Source organism: Vespa mandarinia, chromosome 4 (genome assembly GCF_050613455.1).
Source record: "Vespa mandarinia isolate Hongniang chromosome 4, ASM5061345v1, whole genome shotgun sequence".
Lineage (NCBI taxonomy): Eukaryota > Metazoa > Arthropoda > Insecta > Hymenoptera > Vespidae > Vespa > Vespa mandarinia.
The window spans coordinates 7,360,600-7,383,501 of record NC_140813.1 but is presented as its reverse complement, the minus strand read 5'-3'; the positions used below and the strand labels follow the sequence as shown (position 1 = coordinate 7,383,501).

At 30.1% G+C, this 22,902-nt stretch overlaps 2 protein-coding genes across 41 annotated transcripts; both read right to left on the bottom strand.

The window, feature by feature from the left end:
* LOC118443187 (uncharacterized) lies at nucleotides 1–9,195 on the bottom strand. 4 transcript variants are annotated; one of them, XM_035869791.2, is made up of 13 exons: nucleotides 8,458–9,195; nucleotides 8,008–8,166; nucleotides 7,732–7,929; nucleotides 7,523–7,642; nucleotides 7,049–7,108; nucleotides 6,098–6,209; nucleotides 5,898–6,021; nucleotides 5,691–5,826; nucleotides 5,203–5,259; nucleotides 3,927–4,052; nucleotides 3,231–3,484; nucleotides 2,973–3,160; nucleotides 1–2,891 (listed from the first exon to the last, which is right to left on the bottom strand). In XM_035869791.2, exons 1-13 carry the CDS (start codon nucleotides 8,474–8,476, stop codon nucleotides 2,591–2,593), a joined length of 1,854 nt encoding a protein of 617 aa, XP_035725684.1. In that variant the 5' UTR covers nucleotides 8,477–9,195; the 3' UTR covers nucleotides 1–2,590. The 4 variants fall into 4 exon arrangements, with proteins under 4 accessions (XP_035725684.1, XP_085512837.1, XP_085512838.1 ...); XM_085656711.1 differs by lacking the exon at nucleotides 5,203–5,259; XM_085656712.1 differs by lacking the exon at nucleotides 7,049–7,108.
* A 189-nt stretch (nucleotides 9,196–9,384) lies between these two features.
* sw (cytoplasmic dynein 1 intermediate chain short wing) lies at nucleotides 9,385–21,499 on the bottom strand. Of its 37 annotated transcripts, none has more exons than XM_035869748.2 (14): nucleotides 21,366–21,499; nucleotides 20,821–20,934; nucleotides 20,620–20,716; nucleotides 20,400–20,505; nucleotides 20,194–20,321; nucleotides 18,691–18,828; nucleotides 16,864–16,884; nucleotides 14,469–14,516; nucleotides 12,621–12,800; nucleotides 12,362–12,518; nucleotides 11,871–12,243; nucleotides 11,370–11,601; nucleotides 10,841–11,268; nucleotides 9,385–10,737 (listed from the first exon to the last, which is right to left on the bottom strand). In XM_035869748.2, exons 2-14 carry the CDS (start codon nucleotides 20,920–20,922, stop codon nucleotides 10,576–10,578), a joined length of 2,172 nt encoding a protein of 723 aa, XP_035725641.1. In that variant the 5' UTR covers nucleotides 20,923–20,934; nucleotides 21,366–21,499; the 3' UTR covers nucleotides 9,385–10,575. The 37 variants fall into 37 exon arrangements, with proteins under 37 accessions (XP_035725641.1, XP_035725643.1, XP_035725648.1 ...); XM_035869750.2 differs by having other exon boundaries at nucleotides 12,621–12,776; XM_035869755.2 differs by having other exon boundaries at nucleotides 12,621–12,776; nucleotides 18,715–18,828.
* Between the last annotated feature and the right edge of the window lie 1,403 nt (nucleotides 21,500–22,902).

The following is a 22,902-nucleotide window of genomic DNA, read 5'->3' as shown; positions in this document are numbered from 1 at the left end:
AAACACAATAGTGCGACTAGCGTTGAAAGCGCGTTATAAGAAAGAATGCAAATACACTGCGCAGTTGGAAACGCAAAGCTTTTTATATTATTCTTTGTCGTAAAAACTTACGCGGTTATAAATGCATGAAAGTAACTTCTACCAAAGCAATGAGAAACGCAAAACGTTTACAAGACCTTCTCATATTTTATAATATACCACTGTGTATCGCCATAATTGATTTTTATATGAATAAATATATATGTCAGACTTCCTATTAATGCAATAACGCAAGAAAAAGAAATATTTTAATCATAAAATTAAAGTTAGGCCATACATAGGAATCTTTCATCAGGTAAATCGAATTCATTACTCTATAATATATAACTCGTCTATATATATATATATTATATCATTCATATATATATATATACTATATCATTTTATATCATTATAATGTATAAGTTGATTCTCTCTTTCTCTCTCCCTCTCTCTCTCGCTATCTTTCTCTCCCTCTCTATAGCTCATAGAATTTGAATATTGTACTCCTACACAACAAGTGACTTTTCATCGTCTTTTCGGTCCACTTTTTTTACCCTTAGAAACATTGTTTCTATCATTTTGATATTGTGCCAGCGATAGATATAATAGATCGCTTTGTTTATCGGATACAATTTAAAGAGAAAGAAAATAACTTTTAATAATCAATAATGTTATGTCATGTTAATAAATAAATAAATAAATATGATAATCACTTATAAGTTAAAAGACTTTATAAATGATAAATACTTTCACTCTCGGTAATAAATCATGCGTATTTGTCTATTAAAATGTTTGACTTGCACTACTAACACAATAGATATTAGATATATATATATATATATATATATATATATATATATATATATACACACCTAGTACTTTCCTACGTTTTATTCCCATTTGTATATAAGTGTAATCTTTGTATAGATATACAATATAATTTAGTTCTTACTTACTACCCTGTGCTTTAGAATATAAAGCATTAGCAATGCTAGGAAGTGTTGTAATGGAAGGATTCGATAAAGTTTGATCGGAATTGTTACTAAACGTTGGATGAAACGTATATGCTTTTGGAAAAAACGATATGTTCGTGTAATTCAAATTTTGTAATTTGTTCAAAGATAGTATTTTTTACTTCGTACGTATGAACACATTGGCACGCTTATCAATATTCTCGAAGTTCTTAAGAACACTCATCTGAGAAGACATCGATTTTATCCCCGATCGATTCTTTTTTCGACAATAGTAAATCAATATAAAAGTATCCATATACGTTAGGTAATCTTTAACACTCTTGCAGCTTCCTGAATAAAATGTGATCTTTTTAAAACATCAATATACTCTGGTAAATATGTAATGATCATAGATGTACCTAATATTGTAACGATTAATTTGATTGGATTTTGAGAAATATCGCCAAACGATGGCAACGTACTTTTTCTTTATAGCGACTATCACATCTAAACCTAGCTACGTTCATCGAGTAAATTCAAGTTGAGATTGATACCTATATTACGATGGAAAGTACGACAGCGAAAATACTCCGTGAAATAGTCGAGTTTTATTCTCGTTTCCTTTCAGTCCTAACATTTAATACTTTCTTCCTCTACGTTCTATTCATAAATCATGAAATCGATCTATTAAGAGTTTAATATTGAAAAGATATCCAAGGAACCACTTCTAAATGCAGATCTAACTTAGATAATCACTTTAGGTAAAAAGGATTCTATAATGTCGGACAGTAGCAATGGCACTGTTTCTATGAAATAATTAAAATCAATATCGGTATAAATTTGTTCGACGTTCACATTGATATAAACTTTTCGACTGACATGAACGGTACATTTTCGATCTATTGGCATGGGCATTCGCGCATAAGTAATAATGATAAACGAAGCTAAGTAGATAAAATTAATTGGAAAACTACAAGGAAGATCTCGTTTGTATAAGATCAACCGTTATTGTCAGTATAATTACCACGTTCGAATATCCCGAACGATATTTGTGCAGAAAAAGTTGTGATATAAAATCGAATTGGAAGTTGATTTCTTATCAGAAAAATGATATCTGAAAAAATGGCACTTTCCAGTAGAAACATTATCTCTTTGTAAAATACATAAAAAAATCATTTTGAAAGGCGATAATTACGCGTATCTTTCAATCGTTTTATTGCACGGTTGACCAGCAACCAAAAATGGTTTACGATCTCATTGTACCTATCGAACGTCTACGTCATATATTTTTTTATATCGGAAATCACCTCGTGTAAACCTATTATATCATAAAAAATCGACGAATAGAAACGGAAATAAAAGTAGAAAATGAAATTGCCGGTGGCCCGTTTATAACAATTTCTACGTATATAGTAAGATTTCTATATCCGTGAAAAATGACGAACAAAAGTATTCGCCGATTATTATGCACTTTGTGCCGATCAATTTTATAGTCAACGAAGTTACCTGACGTTCGATTATGAAAAGATTTGGTCCATATCGCATTTTAATGCGATACATGACGTATTAAGTAATTCGGGTAACGATCCACTTAAGGAACAGGAAAGCAATGAAGATTAAACATTGGTTGGTGGATCCATAGCGCAAATAACAGCTTTCATAACACTCGCAGCTGCCAAAGACGCATAAGGTTGCCACTCCTTGATACGAGAACCGTCCTTGTAATCGGAGATACCTCGTATCACTGCGAAATTCTCTCTACAATTTCCAAGGATACTTTCAACGACGGCGTCCATTTCAGCATCGAAAGCAAGAGCACCAAACCGAGTGGCAAATTTTTGCCTGAGTTGATCGTCTCGTGCAATTTGTCGACCCGAAGCGATTGGTGCTAAGTGGATTCGAGGACAACCCTCCATTCTAATGAACATTACGGAGATGACCATGATAGAACGATAAGAGAATCAGTTAAACGGAATAAAATCAATTTTATAAATGTACCTCTTGTTCGTCGTATCCTGAGGAGCAATAGGATGAGCAACTTCGATGACGTCTCTGTCTCCAATAGCCATGTACAATTTATCAGATTCAGGGGGTGGTGCTTTGAAATCGTGCTCCGCTTGATTACCTAAACTTTCTATACCTTCCTTCAGATACTCTTGCCAAGGAGGACTTATCTCGTTCTCCGACTTGAAGTAAATAATAAATATGAAATAATATATTTGTTATAACGTAAGAAGTATACGTTAATTGACTCACCTGTTGTTTAAGATTAACGGCTATCTCTTGAAGACCTAGATTAGGTGGACAGTATTCTTTGGTCTCGAAATGATAGTTACCATTTTCGTTCATCTTCGCACTCTCGCAGTATACGTATACATATTTTTTATTGATCAGAGTTGGGTGTGAAACAACCACATCGCCGAGCCTCACGTGCTTGTTGTAATCCGTATAATGCGGTACACCTCCGCCAACACCCACCAGGAACACGAAATCAACCTTCTGAAAAGTACCTGCGTGAAAAAAATAATATTTTTTTGAACCATATTCAAATATACTATTTTGACGACATTGCATATTCAATAATTTTACTATTACATTGAAAAGTTTCATTCTCTGCACATGATGTGTATATTAAATTAAGAATAGATCTACAGGGAGAATAAATGTTTACGCAAAGAGAACTTTATTTATCGTTCGTATAAGTTTATAACTAATATACCGTCTATTAATATATCGAACTAATATATCGAACTATTGAATATCCGCAGACTCATATATTTTATGTTTAAATCAGATGTTCAATGAAATGAATAGGGGAATATTTCATAAATGCAATTCAAAATGAAAAAAAAAGAAGTATAGATATATACTGAAGAATAATTAAGATACAATATGTCGAACGATTATTTTTATGTCCTCAAAATTCCAGTATTAACTAATAATTATTCCTACCTAATAGTCTAGTCGTAGTATTCCCTGCTGCGGTCATAGCTTCTCGAGTATGACCCACGGTTGGCAGTTTTGTGCAAACAATCCTATGAGCACCGATGTTACCCAATGTATACACGTTTGATTCTCCTAGAACAAATAATATTTACGCTTTAGATCACATAAATTCAACATGTTCGATTTTCAACTTGTGTATTATACAGGTGCATCGTGCCGCTATCAAAAAATTGATATTGGACCTATGTACGGTGTAGAGATCAAATTAATCAAAAAGTTATTCATTCCAAAATTATGCATTCATCATATTCGATGTCGTTATAATTGATATAACATTGTTGATTAGTGATCCGTGGATTTGCTATTGAATAAAAATTAATTTTTTCAAAAATAAATAAAAAATTTCATGTCAGTCATGTAAGTTCTAATAACGTACAATAAAATAAAACGAACTTTATTAAATATTAAAAATGAAAAAGATTAAAATATTATTTTCTATTACGTATAAATCAAACTTATTTAAAATATTATGAATAAAAATTAAATTGGACCGGTCTGTTCACATATCTCTGTTGCAGTTATACGTCAAGGAATATTCTTATATATAAGATGAAACAATATCACTTCTGGTAGAAAAAACTAATAACCGGTTATTCGACTGTAACCATATCTGTAATCTAACCGTAACCGTAAAGATATATTTTTAAAAATTGTATCGATTACAGCAATTGATGTTTTCTATCTCGATATATAAGGTCAAGTTTAATGATTCTTATAAATTTCATTCTAATACATTATATTTAATAATTGTAAAATAGGTAAATCGTTCTTCTAATTGCGTATGCAATTAGACAATAAAATTGCATTCTCTATTACTGAGTAATGCACACAAGATAAAATTCGAACTATATGGTAATAAACGCATACAACATAAAAAAATTCCATAAAGTGAACATTTCACAAAATGATATGACATATGCCATGCTAATATGAGTTGTGTATATAAAAATATAACGAATGATTTTCATGTAACAACCTTCTAAGTATTTAATTAATATAATTGAATAAACATAAAAGTTGGTGAGCAAATGAGATTAAAGTCTTGTTAACGTGGCACAAAAATTGTTGTATCGGATGAAGATAATTAATGGTAGTGTCTTATGTACGATCGTAGCACCGTGACCCTGCAGCGTTCCTTGGATACAAGCAGATGGCAAGCTATGAAGTGACATTACAAGTAACGTTGACAACAAAAAACTAGCTATGTTACAGACTACTTTACCAAAACGGCAAATCACGCGCGGTACTCCGTCTGTCATATCTGGCGATGTTGATGTACCTAAAGTTTCATGCATGGTGAAATAAATATATATGACATGTTTGGAGATTTTATATTCAATAAATTCTTTTTATATATATATATTACTGATCAATGAACTTTGTCCAAGTATTGCTAATTGTTTAAGATAATACACATGTATGTATAAGAAATAGATTAGAATAGAGTTACCACTGATATATTGTTTGTTGTACTCTAATTGTAAGCCACATAATGAAAGACTATTGACTTTCGCTATGTTCTATTAATACTAAAATGAAACATTGCTTCATTATTAGTATTATAAATGTAATTAATAAAATAAAATATTAAGTACTACATATGTCAGATGATCGTTTGAAAAAGCCATAAAATTACAATTTCGTATACACTTTATATAGTATACTCTTGAAAATAGATTATTATAAAATATTGAAAATACAGGGACTTACCTACAGTCGTGTATCGAACAAATGTTTCTTTATTTTCGATCATAGAATCTACTGCAAGCTTTTCGCAATACTGTGCCGTGATAATTGCTATTGTTGGCTGCTTAGAACTGGCTATTGTAGGCATTTGTTTAACAACCTATGTGAAACATGTTTATATAATATTTATAAATATTTTGGATAAATGTACATATATTTGGTATATTTTACCTGAACTTGAGTATCTTGATGTACTACTCTAGTGAAGGCTCCATGTTCCATTGCTTTTACAACACCTTTTTCCTGTAATTCCTTCATTTTGGCTTCAACTGCAGATACTTCCCAACCATGTTCTCTATAATATAAAATATTTTATAAGACTGAAAATTAAATATTTATTATTGGTTAATATTAAATTTGTTGCATCTTACTTTGCTATATCAATCACAGTAACTGGGTTTGGATAAGCAGATTCAATAAGTTCCAACACCTTTTCTATAGTGAGCTCCACTATTTGATCCATAACAGCTTCATCTGTAGATACTATTAACAAAAGTGATAAAGAAAGTAATCATATAATATAATACACATTATAAAACTTAAGAAATATTGAAGCTGTGCATCTGCATATAAAAAGTATTGCACAAAAACAAAGTGACTCTGAAATGAAAAATTAGTTTGCATAAATCTCTTCTTTTATGGTTATTTATAACAATTGTTAGATACACACAATTCTTGCAGAATAATGACATACTCTTTGTGTATATATTGAGAGTCATGCTTTAATGTTGTGAATACTCTTTGTGTATATGTTGTTCCCCATATATAGAATATAACATCTAGGTCAAGTAGACTAATTATATACCAGCATTTTCTATATATAAATTGATACACAATCTACAGAAAATAAACGAAATGCATCTAAAGATATGTACTGGTATTTTAAGATATAAATACTAGAAAATTTTTGATCATGATCTAAATTATTAATTGTTATATAAAGTAGTAAAAAGTGAATGTTGTTTCCTTTTTAGTAATATGTATTTAACCTAGAAAAGAGCATAATGCAAATTATAGAGAGCAATAAGTGTTAAGCCAATATTGTTATGGTTACCAGTCTGTTGTGCTGAGCAGAAAAATTGTATCTACTGGTCAATTCTATATAAGAAAACTATTTTATTCAATATAAAATTTAGCCTTAGTTTTATTAATACTTGCAAAAAATAGTTTCTGTAAAAAGTATTGACCAGAAGATATTCATTCATTATTTTCATCTACATTATGTGTATTAACTTGTGTCGTAACTAGAGGCCTGTGGATAAAAAATGAAACACAACAACAAAACATGACAAAAATGCAAAACTTTTGTCTTCTTCTCGAACCTGTTCTCCAAATAATTTTCTTAGACGAAGGAAGTGTGATGAGTAAGTAACCGGTGCGAGCTGTGAATAATAAGAGATGAAGTATAAAATGTAATAATAATACTTTACAATATATATACACACAATAAAGGTAAATAAAGTCTCCCTTAAATCATATCAATGGTACAGAACATAGGAAGCTTCAAGTCAAGTATGCATTTCCTCTGGTTTCTGCTTTAATGTGCACTTGAGACAGCTGCTCCAATATCGTTCAATAAGGAACTATCAAGTTCAACGAGGTTAATCAAATGAGAGATGAATCTCTTACCCATGTATGAATGATTTTTTTTTAAGGTAACATAAGTAGTTCGAAAATGTTAGTTAGACTAACATTGAATGTTAGTCTAACTATGTTAGTTGTAAATCAATTATGATAATTGTACATTTGTTTTACTTGCATATACAAGTAGTTATGATTTATAAATTTTTACTTACATGGTCTAGTCGGAAGCGAAACTGGTTCTTCAAGTTGTTTCAGTTCAACTTCTAATTTTTTAATACTAGAGTACTTGTGTTGCATTAGTTTCATTATTTTTTTTATAAATCCCACATAATCTATTAAGTTTGTAAATAAACATTCCATGTTAATACAGTTAATATATAAAAATAAATAAACCAATTATGTTATTCTCTATATTTTTTACCTCTTGGAAATTCTTGTGGTGCAACCAGTTCTCTGAAAAATTCTTGTGCAACAGTGGGCTGTTCAGTTTCTGAACAAGTGTCGCAAAACCAAAAATCAAGTGTTCTAGACTCTTGTGTATGTTTCCCAGTTTGTGTACTTACTAAAAATACTCTAAATTGAAGACACAGATGAGGTGGTAATACTTCCCCATTTGTCACTGAAATTTAAATAAACATAACTATTATAAGATCCATTTGATAATCAAATAATCTATTCTAAAAGATCATGTAACTACCATTAATAGCTTGTTTATTGATAACTATTCCTTTGTGATCTCCACCAGCCACATGTACATTATCATTTCCATTTTCTGTGGGAGGTTCTAAAGCCTGTCTTTCTATAATCAAAGTTGTTGAATTTCCAGTTTTGCATTTTGGTGTCATTACAATATGCTCTGTTTAAACAAAAGAAAGAAAAATTCAAATTTATTTTATTTTTTATTTAGACATAATAACAAATTATTTTGATATTTATTACAAAGATTAAAAAATTGATAAAAACGATAAAAAAGAAAAAATAAAGTCATCATCGTATATTTTTTCAAAATGTGTATCATCGATTCTTTACTCTGTTCTTGATAAAAAATGGAGCAGGTTGCCCTGCTTTTATTCAGCTTTTACTCAGTGTGCAATCTGTGCACTTTAAAAATCGAAAAGTGCATCACCTTTTTTCATCTCGTACTCACCAATTCTTTTGTCGTCCATATTTGCTCTCTTCTTTCGTATCTTTATTTTCGAAATTGTAAAATGATTTTCTGAACAAATCAGAAAGATAGCAAAAGTGAAATGTGTTCACTTCGAAAAAATTGATAAGATCCTTCTACGTACTACCTGCTCAATCGAGAGCCGAATGATTACTGACTGCTCGCAACCTTTTTGCGACTTTTTTTATATTCTACTTCTCAACGCAGCTGAGCAGTTGCGCCTGTCAAGATGAAATGTCGACATAACCTCTCTCTCTCTCTATCTCTTCTAATAACTCGCTATGGTAACCGCACAAAATTTTTTAGGTATCATCAATATGAAAGTATAATAGTCTTATATTAAAATCTATATTAAGGTTAAAAACGGTACTGATATCTATAATTTATATTGACTTATGTATACACTTTAGGTTACGTTTTTTGAAAACTTGATATGATAAAATTTTCAATTTTCTTATAATAACATTTCAGTAAATGAAACATTGTATCATATAATTAAAGAACTACTGATCCAAATAATGACACATGTCACCGCCCAACGCCATATTTTTATTTAAATCTGATCATTCGCTCATGGTGCCCCACTTACGTCATTTCTTAGATGCACCACATGATGAATCGTTATTACGTCATCGATATATACGAATACGTGATACACGAGACTATCGTTTCATAGTAATAATATACACTTATCATAAATTATTTTTATTTCACTGATGGCTATTATCAAATAAGAGACAATAGTTAATCTGCCACTGAAAATAAAGGCGTTTTAAAGGATTGCAAATATAAAATTGATCATATAAACATTCGCAAAAGTTATTACAGTTATTATATTTCATACATATGTGACACTGTCTAAGAAATACTATGCGAGTAAGATAGATACATTTGATTATCGATAAAATGAAGCAATCAATGAACATGATATAAAAATGAATTGGTATATTAGAAAATGAAGATGTTCTTAATTATTTATTGTGCTATATATATTACCACATAGATTCATTTGTTGCTCTAAACCATGACTTAATTCCAAAATTATATGCAAATTCAAAAATATTGACAACCGCTAATGAAACACATTATTTTACAATTATACAATATAATAGAATTCATATGACGTCCTTAATACTGAACGCTTATTTAAAATATGATCAATCATACATCTTGTCTTATTTACAAGTAAATTTGATTAATTCACTGCATAAGGTCGCTGTTCCTGATTAATATCTATTAATGCTATTTTTTGAATATTAGAAATAATTATAAAATGATGCGACAGTATATAGTCCATTATCCTGAAAAAATATTGATTATAAGTTATCGAGTATAAGTACAAAGTCCATTTGAAAGAATAAACATAAATCTAATTTCATGTGGAGCATTTATGTGGCTAACGTCTGTGGCTTAACCTTGTATTTTGCATCTTCGAGCAATGTACAAAATTTATACATATAAATTAATATTATATAAGAGAAAATATAAGAAAGATGTAACATGGGTATGATAAAGCAGATAAAAGTATGAAAAATCTATGCAAAAAAAAATTATATAAATAAGGTTACTATAAGGATAAATTACATATGCCTTAGAAAAAGGAATTAGATTTAACTAAGTAATCGAGGTATCCTTGGAAAATTATCCTGTTATAATCTAATATAACATTGAAAAGCAAATAAAACAAATGAACAAAAATTCAGAAACAAATGTTAAAATTGCATTTTCTTGCACTATATTCTGTGAACAAGGACCAATCTTAAAGTTATAGTAATGATATGAACACTTATTATTAAAATGAAATCATTTAACTTTAGTTATAATTGAATTAATTCAATTTAGTTAAATAAATGAATAGATATATTCGTAAAAATTATGTTTTAGTGTACAAGATCGCATCGTTGCGGAGAACGACTTTTGTAAAGAAATTTTTTTTTATAAGAATAATAGCGTAATGAGTATCATTTGTTTTTTTAACAATATGTATATCCTTGATAAAATTTTATACCTGCGTTTTAATAAGTATTCTATATTATCTTGACTTTAAGGTAAGCTAGACCCATATCTTATAATCATGATTCTCTAAGTAGCACAAAATCTTTATCTAAGCGGACACGATGAAATAGAGGTTAAAGATGTTAATGAAGAAGGTCCGGAACTAAGATTGAGCCTGTCTAACTCCTCGTCCGCTTTGTTATTCTTTAAATCTTGTTGTGTATACAAGAACTTATTCCATTCATCGCTTCTCGGATATGCCAAATGCTGTGATCAAATATAGTAAGTAGTATTACAGTAAATATAGTAATAGTAATTAATTATAAACGTATTGATTTTATCAAAATTATATATAAAATTTAACTCTTACCTCTGCAACATCGTAAACCCAAATTTTACCAGTGTCATCTCCGACCGTGACATGTAAACCACTCGGTGTCCAAGAAACTCTATTCAATGCGGGATTTCCGTCGACGATGACACTAGCAGCTGGTACTTCAGTATCCTGATTTAAATTCCAAAGATCTAATCTACCTGAATCATCAACAGCTGCAAATAATGCAGGATGAGTTGGTGACCATGCAACATCGTACACATAATCTCCGTTATGCTCGAAAGAATAAAGAGGTTTCATTTCTTTAAGACTCCACAATTTGATGGTCCAATCGATAGAAGATGTTAAAAATAAATGAGAGAAGTCAATTCCACCTTGAACGGCATGTGTACTGATACCAGTCACTGGTCCCTGATGACCTTCAAACATCTCAACTACACCAGCTTTTGTGCCATGTCGGCAGTCTGTATAAAAGAAAAAAAACGAAAACAAAAATACCTTTAACTTTATTCAGAAGAATTCACTGTTCAAACATGGAATCTATTGAAAAGTATGGAAAATTTACCGCCATATACGGTTCCATCTTCGCTACCAACAACAAAATTATTCACATCACCATGAGGAAAAGCCAAACAAGTAGCCGCTATTGTCTTAGACTGTTTCAAGTATAGGATCAACGTTTCCTGTGGTTGAGACAACATGTCTAAACTCCAAGAACATAGTTTACCATCCGTCGAAATGCTGATCAAATTATGTGCGTTTTGCGTTCCAACAACAGTTAAGCAATACACAGGATGCTGGAAGAAATCGATGATTGTTCTCGTAATTGAGAAATATAAAAGAATAGATATGAACAGAAATACGAATTGTAATAATACAAAATCATAGGATGAGCAATTGCAATATCTTTTCACAATGGGAACACGTAACGGGATTCTATATTATCTGTAACGGAACATAATCAAGGACAAACGTATCGTTTTCGATCGATAACCACTTTATAATTATCTTGATTGTTCCTATATATCTTAAATTCGATTGAATAATAAAAGATAGAATAACTTACGGTATGAGCGCTAGCTGACAAAGGCGTTCTTTGTACTGGCGTTCTCTTCTGTACGCGATTATCCCAGAGTACTATTTGACCGGAATAAGTACCACCCAAAATCAAATTTGGATGAAATTTCGCAAAAGTGGTTGACATTACCGGTGATTGACAATGGAAGATAAATTCTGGAGTGGATTTCTTAAATTTCGTGTTCCAAACCAAACATACACCATCGGGATCGTTCGGGGTATCGTCATTGTTGTTGTATGAGGCCGCAAGAAGTTCTGGAAACTGTGGGGACCAATCCATCGAAGTGACGCAACGATTACGAGACCATCGTTCGCAGAAGAAGGAACGATTTAACCATAATTGTTGATGGCTCTTTTCGTCCCTATGAAAATTTTCGATTGATAATATATATATATAATATATAGATACACACACACAGGAGAGGGGGAGGGAGAGAAAGAGTTTGAGTGAGCTAAGAAAATTATCATCTACTTCCTTACAATCCATCCTCGCCATCCATTGTGCCGGTATAATCGGTATAAATGTCGATCGATTCACCCAATGCTCTCTCCACAATCCTACTAGTACGATCGAGGAATCGTTGAAAGTCCTCCGAGAGTATGATCATCTGCTTTTCTTCCTCGCTGAACTCGCGAACTGTTTTAAAATTTGTGTTCATCACATAAAGAAGATATAGGACGAGTATCATTCGTTTATATTTTGGCAAAATGAATTGAAAAAAGTACAACCTGAACGTACCTTCTTTCTTAGGTTTTTCTTTCTCCTTTTCTTGTTCTACCTGTGTAACAGCAGGCTGAACCTCTTTAACCTGCGGCAAACCATGTGGAAGAATTCCAGGTGGAAGCTTGCTTTGGAAGCTGTCCAAGTGTGGCAAGCTGTTCTCTTCATCTTCGGCTTGGGAATCATCAAATGTCAAAACTGTGGTGAATAAGCTGATTCCGCCACGTATATCCTAACTTCGATGGTTTCTATCTAGCTACCACTAACGTAACGACTTGATATACTTTTTAAAACACAAATCTATCATTTATAATGTGTTATTACTTGACAACAAATTGATAACGAACTTCTTAGGGATCAAACAAAATATACTTGGACTTTTTATGCAAATCTATAATTTCTATAGTACGGTCATACTACGGTGACGACTTACATGCGCGAAGACGTAACTAGGGAAAGATCGAAAGGATCGAACAATACGTTTCACGCAACTATTTTATATTTACAAATTTGTCACGTATGCTGTCGAATATACCATGCAAGGATTTATTTATTCATGACAAATAGGACAACGTTAAAAGGCTATTCGATATTTGCAAATCGTCGGAAGGATCGCTTCTCTTTTGTACAACATCTTAAAAAGAAATACCAAAGCGTTCAGTGAATGCCGAACTGACAAAATTTGCTATGCTGCACGAAATTAAATGAAAGAAAAGAGCATAAAAATGAAAGTAAAATTCAAATGGCATGCAGAGAAATCAAGTATGTTTGAAAGAAAGAGAGAAAAAAGTTTATCGGAGAACATCCTCGCGTGAACATCTGTTCATCACGATTTGTGAATTCAAAAAATAAATATTCTCCTTTTATTTTTTGCAACTTTCTTGTTACAATGTCTCTCCACCCTTCGTCAACATGCAATGTCATCAATGTGAAGTTCGAGGCAACAATGTTAGATTGCACGTAACGTTAAATGATATGTTGATTAATAATTAATTATGTCGCTCTTATATATGTTTTATAGGCAATAAACAATGCTGTTCTTTTGAAAAAATATTTGAAAAGGAGAAAAGGATGCAGAATACGTAGTTTATTTTCGAAATATTTTGAAGAAAATTATTATGTCGAATGCCAAATAAGTTTCGAACATATCGTAAGATACAAACGTAAGAGTCGAACGTATTTATTAACGCAACTTCCTAAGCCTCATGCAGCATCAATGAAATATATATTTTCTACATTAGAAAACATTTTAATCTTCGATGATAGTAAAATATAAATTAGTTGATGCGAATTAGCTAATTGGAATATTTTATTTGAAACGGTGGTTCTATAGTTCTAATTAATTAATTATTAACTATACTCTAATTAGTTAATAATTCTAATTAATTAATAATACTGAAAATAATGATAACACATGCATTGTTATAACGAAAAGGACCACTGTTTTTAACGGATGAACTATTCTCTGAATGTGCTGAGAATGAGAAAAATCAATCGAAAGAAATAAACTCTTAATCCAATTAAAATCGTAACTAAAATGATATAATCACTATCTATATATATATGTGCATGCGTGATACATAAAAAGCGAATTTGGCTGTGTTTAATCATAGAAGTCAACGACAGTTATTTAATAATACAACTCATCAAGCAATTTTAAGTAGTACTAGCAGCGATTCCCTCCTTTATTTTTGTTTTGGTGCACATGAGGCAAAGATGATAAATCTTTTATGTCAAAATAAGAAAAAGATTGCGTGAAAAATTATTTTTCTATGTAACTTTATGAAAGTAAATAAATAAAAGTAGTCGACATTTATTGGTGATTAAATTAGGTAGTGTTAATCATCTTTAGAGAGGATTACCTACCTGTAAATTCGTCCTCCCATTCTAAACCTGGATTTAGATTGTACTCGTCTTGAAGGAGGGAAAAGAAAACGTCAATCAATTTCGTATCTTATTTTGAATATTGTTTGTAGATATGTATTTTTATTCATGTCTTTGATAGAAAATCATTGATGCGAGTTAGAAAAATAATTTTATTATACGGGAATATATCACTATATATTCCCGTTATAGAAAAGCTCATGATTTATAATATTTAAAAACGCATCAATGATTTGTCTAGAAAGATAAGACGATCGAATTTGATGAGTCAGCATTAACATATCTATCACATGCACATACTGCTCCGTTATCGAAACTATTGTTTCTTCTGCATAATTCGTATTAAAAAATGTTAAAAATATCAATAAGCATGATTTGAGTACAATTTAATAGTTATATCACTCCAAGTAAAATGACATTCGAATCTTTAGATATGAAATTGAAACGAAAATTTATTAAAGCTGCTACAAAATTTTGATAATTGATACCCTTATACCGCTTTTGTTGTGTGTATGTATATATATATATATATATATATATATATATATATATATATATGTATATATATAACCCAAAAATGTTCGTAATGCTTTTGTATTATGCAGAGAATCCGCTGAACACGTTTATTCTTCTCGAGGAAATGGGATACTATTAAATTAATATCGTATAAACTCAGTATCTGCGAATTCTGGAAAGGACTGCAAGAAGCTTTCATAGCAACAAAAATTAAGGCAAGCGAGGATTCATAAATGTCAAACAACATTTTAATGTAAAATACTGACATCTCCGACTACTGATTGAAATCATGATAATGTTGGATAATCGTTCGAATATCGATATTAAAGAATATTTTCCGAATAATGTTCACATTTGAATAAATACGTCCGAAAGTATGAGTTGAAAAAAAAAAAAAAAAAAAAAAAAAGAAATCGATCCGAATCATCCGTAGTCCCTTAACGCGAAAATTCACTTATTAATTTTGTTGCTACGTCGTCTTCGCAAGACCGTAAATGTTAAAGAAAAAGCGGTATTTTACGACATTAATAATGGATTTCTTAATCTATTTCTTTAAGCAACATTAATTAGACTGCTGCATCGCTAAAAAGCTTAAGCCACAGAATTGTATCGAGTGGATATAAATGTCCAGTGTATTGTGTTAATCGTTTCGTTAAAATGGGTTTGTACTTATGGGAGGTGAAAAGTGAAAGTTAATCGTAAGGTCTAACGAAACCTCAACCGTACTAGATCCATTCCCGTGTTAGTCAGTTTAGTCCAAAGCCAAAAAAAACCGACCGAGATAAATAATAGCGCGCCGAGAACTCTGGAAGGTGCGTTAAGTTGTGACAAGATTTGCCAATGGATATTCACTTTGTACAAAACTTTATAAAATCTCTGATAATTGCACATATCAAATGCGTGAATTTTAAATAGTAAAATCAAAATTAATGATCCATCATGTATATAAAATATAGTTTTCAAATAATATTTCATTTAGATTAAAAAATATTGTTCTATTCACATTAGGTATTAAGATTTTTTTATCTCGGTATACCTGCAAATATGATGTAATATCTTGATTCAACTCGATTCAGATACTGGTCTAGGAGTTGTAATATTTCAAAAATTCAAATTAATGTTTATAGATCCATCCAATCATAATAAATATTATATTGCTTGAGAGTCGGGATGTCAGATAATTATTCGAAAAGTAATACCTGGAAATATATTCAACAAAAATATATATGCATCCAATTAAATAAAAAAAAAAAAAAAAGAAAAAATAAATAAATTTAAAAAAAAAAAAAAAACAGAGAAAGAAACTAACAATATACAAAAGCGTTCCATAAGAGAGCGGAGATCTTTGAGGGTCTGGGTGGAGAGTTGCCTTGCTAGTCTATCTCAATTTTCATTTTATTCAAGACATGATGTATCGCATCATGTTCAAGATTTTTATCCTGTGATTGAAAAATGAAATAAGAAAGGAAATATGATAGAATAAGAGAAAGAGAGATAGAGAAAGAGAAGAGATAACAGAGAAACGGGAAAGAGAGCGTATTCTCCATAATATTTTTTATCTTACATTACTATTATATATTTCTGCGTTTTTATAATAATAATAAATATATGAATTTTTGTTGAAAGATCTTACCTTAGAAAAGATATATCTTTAACAAGACTAATTTTGTGCTAATTCATTAAATATTTAACGATAACCCGTACTATTTATAACTATCATCTAACTAAAATTGAAAATATTCGATTCACTTATGCCAATCGTTTTACGTATATAATTTATCTTTGTAAATAATGAACTGAGTGAAGCTAAACCTACATCTGAACCTAAGCTCACTGAAAACCAAGAGAAATCATAACTTACCGTAATAGTCGAATGCATGAGCTGAGAAGGGAAGGTAAAAAATAGTACTTAGTTACGGTTTTTTAAGAATGCACTATGCTAATTAAATACCTCTCTACACTCAGATCAATTAGCGTTTCAAAATTAAACAATTCACAAATCATATCTTGTGAAACCAAAGAGATCGGAATATACTATGCAAATTCCTAAATTTAGAATAGGACTAATATAGATATTGCTTGAAATGTGTTTTTTCGTGCTGTAACGCTATTGTGTCGAAGTAACGAAATTATACTTGTTAAAAGCATTTTTTTTTCGCATCGTGAAATATGAATTGTTATATCAGAACAACTTTATATATAATTTTGTTATTGCAGACAACAATTATCGTTACAGCTACTATTAAGTGAAAAGTCTAGAAAGAAAAAATAATAACGAAACGTTCAAAAGGACATCCTAAGTAACGCTGAATGTAGTTAGGTGGTTATAATTTGTAAACTTTTTTACTGTGCTATTTTTGATTCCTACGAGTAAGAGGAAACATACATATTCAATATATCCGAATGCATAACTACGTTTTTGTTAACGATCTACTATTTTATCGTATTCGAAGCGTTTCTTTTAGACCCGCTACAATTTTTTAAAGATTAATGAAACTTCTCACGAATTTCTGAGTTCTATCTTATGGATAACAAATTTCGCGTTTAAGCACGACTCAATAATCGTTTGTATATTAATAAGCATCTTAAGCCAGATTCATACTTGCGTGCAGCGCAAGCACAGGTGACCATCTCCGAGTAAATATTGCATAAAATAAGATATACAAATTTTACATCACCATGCGTAATGCCGTAATTAAAACATGAAAAAAAAAAGAACACAAATACGAGAACAGTTTTTTTATGGAACTTTCCGCCGCTTTTACAAATATGAATTGGCCTTTTCAATATCTCACTTACATCCCTTGTCACACTTGCGCTCACCCCCCAAGTTTCTCCGATAAATTCATTAAATATATTTTTATGAATATTTTTAAATACTTGTTGCGACTCTAGTTACGAATTAAGTAAGCGGGATATATGGTGAACATTATAACACGGCAATGTAAATAGCCACTATTAATTATAACCTAAATAAAAGAGATTTTGTAAACGTCCAAATATGTATCACTAATGTTTCGTGCTTTGAAGGTCATTTAAAGTTTCCCATGTTGATAAATAAATGCATAATTATCTCCGAGCTGGTTAAATCGATACACTCGTATCGAGATAACGATTTTATCGCGACGTATGTTTTCACAACAAACAACTTCGTTTAAAGTTAATGTATCATGTAAAACTATAATATCTGTTAGTATATTATTAAACTAAACTATTTCAAGCATGTGATAGAAGCTTTTTTGTATGCAAGCGACTCATGATCTGTACGTGGAAATATTGTTTATAATGCATATAATTTTTTTAATCTAAATTATCTATCATAAAGCTATATATCAGAATAAAAAAAAAATAAATAAAATAAAAAAAAATTAACCATCTTGTCTCGAATTCCCATGTACAGTTTTGACAATATATTTAGGGTTGTAGAATCGATAGGATTTGAAAATAATGTATATGTTCTTTGTGGTATCTATAAATATAAAGACAAATTTAAAGTACGTTTGAATATATAAATAAAATAATGATATGTAATCGTGATAATCAGCAGAGCAGTGTTCAAAGCACAAAGCACACATAAACTTGACTCTACATCCCTTCTCTTATAACGCGGACAGCGACATATCTACCTCTATAATATATCGTTGTACAACAATTATGGAAGGGTATTAAAAAAGTAGACAGAACATACATAGGTAGTTTGGTGCAGACCCACCTTTCCTGGGACGCCACCAGTCAGTCTCAAAGTAGCCTGCGGAGCAAGAGTGAGTTGGTGTTGTTGTTGAACAGGAGGAGTAGATGGTGTATTCGGAAGAAGATTTGGACAGTCCTTGTGTCCAATATGGGTTGATTTGACCAATTGTGTCGCAAAGACAAGGGAATGCGCGTTTAATAATGCCGCAAGATCAGTTAGATTAAACAACGCACATGAGCGATGTGAAATTTTAGATACGTTTTTCGAAAAAGCTGCCAAAATTAAAAATTGTTCTTTATATCTATAGAAATTTTTATGTATCTCAAAATTTTGTGAATATAACTTGTACCATCACAGTAAAGTAGGTGGTATAAAAACGTGCCAAGTATTTAGATTATTTATATTAAAATAATTTTTTTTTCGTAATATAATAAATTAATAATAATTAAACATAGAACACAAATGTGCGGGCTAACTGAATTTGCGGTATAACAAACAAACAAAATTAGGAAAGAGGACCTCCACCACCAGAAGTACCATATCAATCATACCCTGATCTATTGTTAGCTAAACTATTATACCCATTATGTTCACCAATTATTTGTTACACATATAACCTAATGATCTGTACAAATTATTAAGATCCTGTATTATTGTAATAGGCTTAAATGCAAAGAAATCTCTCAATTTTTATTTATTATTCAATATTTCAATTACGGAGTTTAATGTTATTTATATATAACATTTGTTTTCATTTGGTATTATTTCAAAAAATGCTGCAAGATTTTTTATCTCTGTTAAAAACTATTAAAAAGAGTGAATAAAAATTTGTTAAAGTAAGATAAAAATGTATCATATTATATTTTTTTTAATAGATTAGTTTTATGTTATACATAAAAACACATTTATGAATATGTAAGTTTCCTCGCAAGTTAAAGATAATTAAGTAAACATAATATAAAATAAGTAAACTAAATCTTAATATTATCACAATAAAAAGAAAATAAAAAGACAAATTGTATCAACACGATTAATCACATTATATATTCCATTAACTATTGAAAATCTGTTAATGCTTATATGGTTGAATTTGTTAGGACATATTATACCAAAGGTAGTTATTTTGGATATAACATATCTTCATACACCACCCACTTTACCATATTACATAAATTTATATATGAATATTTGTAATGTATCAAATACTAAAAACACATATTTCACTAAGTTATCACGAATACTATATGCGTATTTAATCAATAGTAATTATTTTATAATAATTTTACTTTTACATTACTTTTAAATAAAAAAATTAATTTTCAATTTAATTTTTCTTTAATATCCTAACAAAATAGTGATGTATTTCAGTCTTACCATATGATAATATTACCGTTCTTAAAAAATGTTTTGTGTTGTCTATGAACTAATATCTTTCATAAAGTATGAGTGAAACATAAAACATAGTGCATAAAATAAATAGATTAAGAAACCTGGACTCACCGTCGTGAGATGTATGCGTTGTTTGAACTGTTTGAGTTTGTTTACTATAGACAACAGGCTCCTTTGGTGGAATATTGGTATTAGCAACAGAAACAATGGTCAGTTCTCTTGGTTTCCTTCGCCCAGTACTATATATACCAAAAAAATCAATATAATGTAACATTTAATTCATAATATCTATTATAGATTTATATTAATATAAATACCTCTGTGTTGAATTTATGCTAGATGGCTGTAAACTTGCATCTGGCGTAGCATTAGCACTTTGCTCTGGTGTCAAAGAATTCATGCTAGATAAACTGGACAATACGTCTGCAAATAATGAACATTTTTAGAATTCTTAGTTGACTAATATATATTATGATAATTTTTAGTTCTATACTTAGATATTTCAGTACTTAATTTCTAGTAAAACATTCTATGTACCTGATACTGGTGCCATTCCCAAAGAAGAAAGCATGGCATCAATTTCTTTACGATGATCTTTGTCAGCACCTGCTGCACGTACCGTAGCTTCTTCAACCTATTATAGAAAATTCATGGTAAGAATATACAAGTATTTTTAAATTTAAAGCACTTTAAAATAAACACATATAATGCAACTATCACTATCATATATAATCTTACATCTTTTTGCTCTTTTTCTCTTCTTCGCCTTTCTTTTTCCTCTCTAATAGCTTGAAGTTTGGCCTTTTTTCTTTCCAGTTCAGCTTTTCTATCGGACATCATTTTGATTGCTGGCTATTGTAACAAATAAAGATTAGTATATAATAATTTAAATAAATAAAAAATATAAGAAATATTAAAACATATGTTATACAGTTAATGTTTAGACTTCCAATTAATGTAACGAAATATCGACTTTCTTTTCAAAATAGTAGTACACGCGTTATTGATTTATCTTTGGATGACGTCATTTTCTGCTAAGGCTTTGAATATAATGTTAAGTGAGTTTTGAGGGCAAGCTAATTTTATGTAGTTATGAACTAAGGACTTTATTCATTAATAGAAATATATGTATGTATCCTCAAATGGGATAGATTAATTAGTATTCAAACGAGATAAAGTATCGAACGATGAACATATTCGAAGGTTGCACTCATCAATGCAATATAACGAAGTGGATATATTCTGCATCGTAAATATAAAAATAAAAGATATATTATCTTCACCTTTGTCACGGAATTAGATACGAAACCAAGAAAAATGAAGTAATAATGATTAAAATATACTACATCCTCTAAACGACACACCCGCCATATAAATTTTGGACACCGCGACTGAATTCTTCCTTCTCGTTCGTAAGTCGACAGGCAGCGCCTCTATAGTCATAAAACAAAAGATAGTTTTGTCACATGGTAACACGTGGCGCTGCGTTCGCTTTGCAAACGAATTATTTTAATAATTGATTTTTAATTTTTATTTGTTTTATTGTTAATTTAGTAAAGAAATACTACGATTATTTAAGTAGTTCGGTCAGTATCATATTATATATGATAAACAGTTTCTACTTTAGATTAATTCGTTAGAATATAATCAGGAACTGACATATTCATGTCATGTTGGAGATAAAAGTTCGTGTAAAAAGAAAAAATTTTACAAAAAGATAAAATAGAAAGTTCATAATTATTTTATATTATTTATAATTTATTATAATTCTTTTATAGTTTGTGTTGTCTCATTATGATTGTGTGCCCGTAGTTGACTTGACGAAATTGCTATTTTTTCTCTAACCTCAAGTTTCAAAGTTCGCGCGTTAAAAAGTACATTGCATATCTGCATGGCATAATTAAATGCACGAAAATAATTTTTCGCAGTTCTCTTCAGTTTTAAACGATTTTCAAAGTCAATCATGATAATGGAAATATACAACTGAACGTGATTCGATTTTGAAATTTATGAAGAATAGTGTAAAATAATGTGTGTAGTGTATAGATGAAGTTCAAGCGAAGAAATTCAAAAGTCTGGATGCAATATTCACGTCATACGAGTTTCATCAATCACACAGCAAAGATTTATTCAAGAATTTTAGGTAAATCGTCTTATTTTCTTGAAGATTTATTTCTTTTAATTTGGCATAACGACTTTTATTAGAATTCATTATATCCTTCTTATTTTGATTTCTTTTATAATAATTATATATATAAATATATTATATATATATATATATATATATATATATATATATAAATTTTTTTATATGACTTTAACAGATATTTTGCTATGTATATCTTTAAAGAAAATATTTCTATAACGTAAAAGTAGAAGTAGAAGAAAATGTAGTTTTATTATATGTATATATAAATATACACATCAGTACTTGTATATACATAAGTACATATATGTATATTGCATACTGGTACTATGCAAAGTTCTCGTTACTTGTATCACAAATTGAACGACTTTCTGATACCGACGACGCTGCACTTTGATTTTTATCTTTGGCGCCAATCGTAAGGAGGCGGTATATTCGTTTTCCCTCTATCGTGCTGACCTTTTGAAAACCTTTCGAGTAGAACATTTTAAAGATGTTGACTTCAAAAATTGGTTTTAAATAAGGATAAAATAAAAAAACGAAATATATTTATTAATGTGATATATACGTAATTTATAATCAGAGATCATAAAATCAAATAAATCAATGTGGATATTAGTATGGTAGTAAATTCAGAAAGTATCTTGATATTAATATTACGACAATACGTGGGT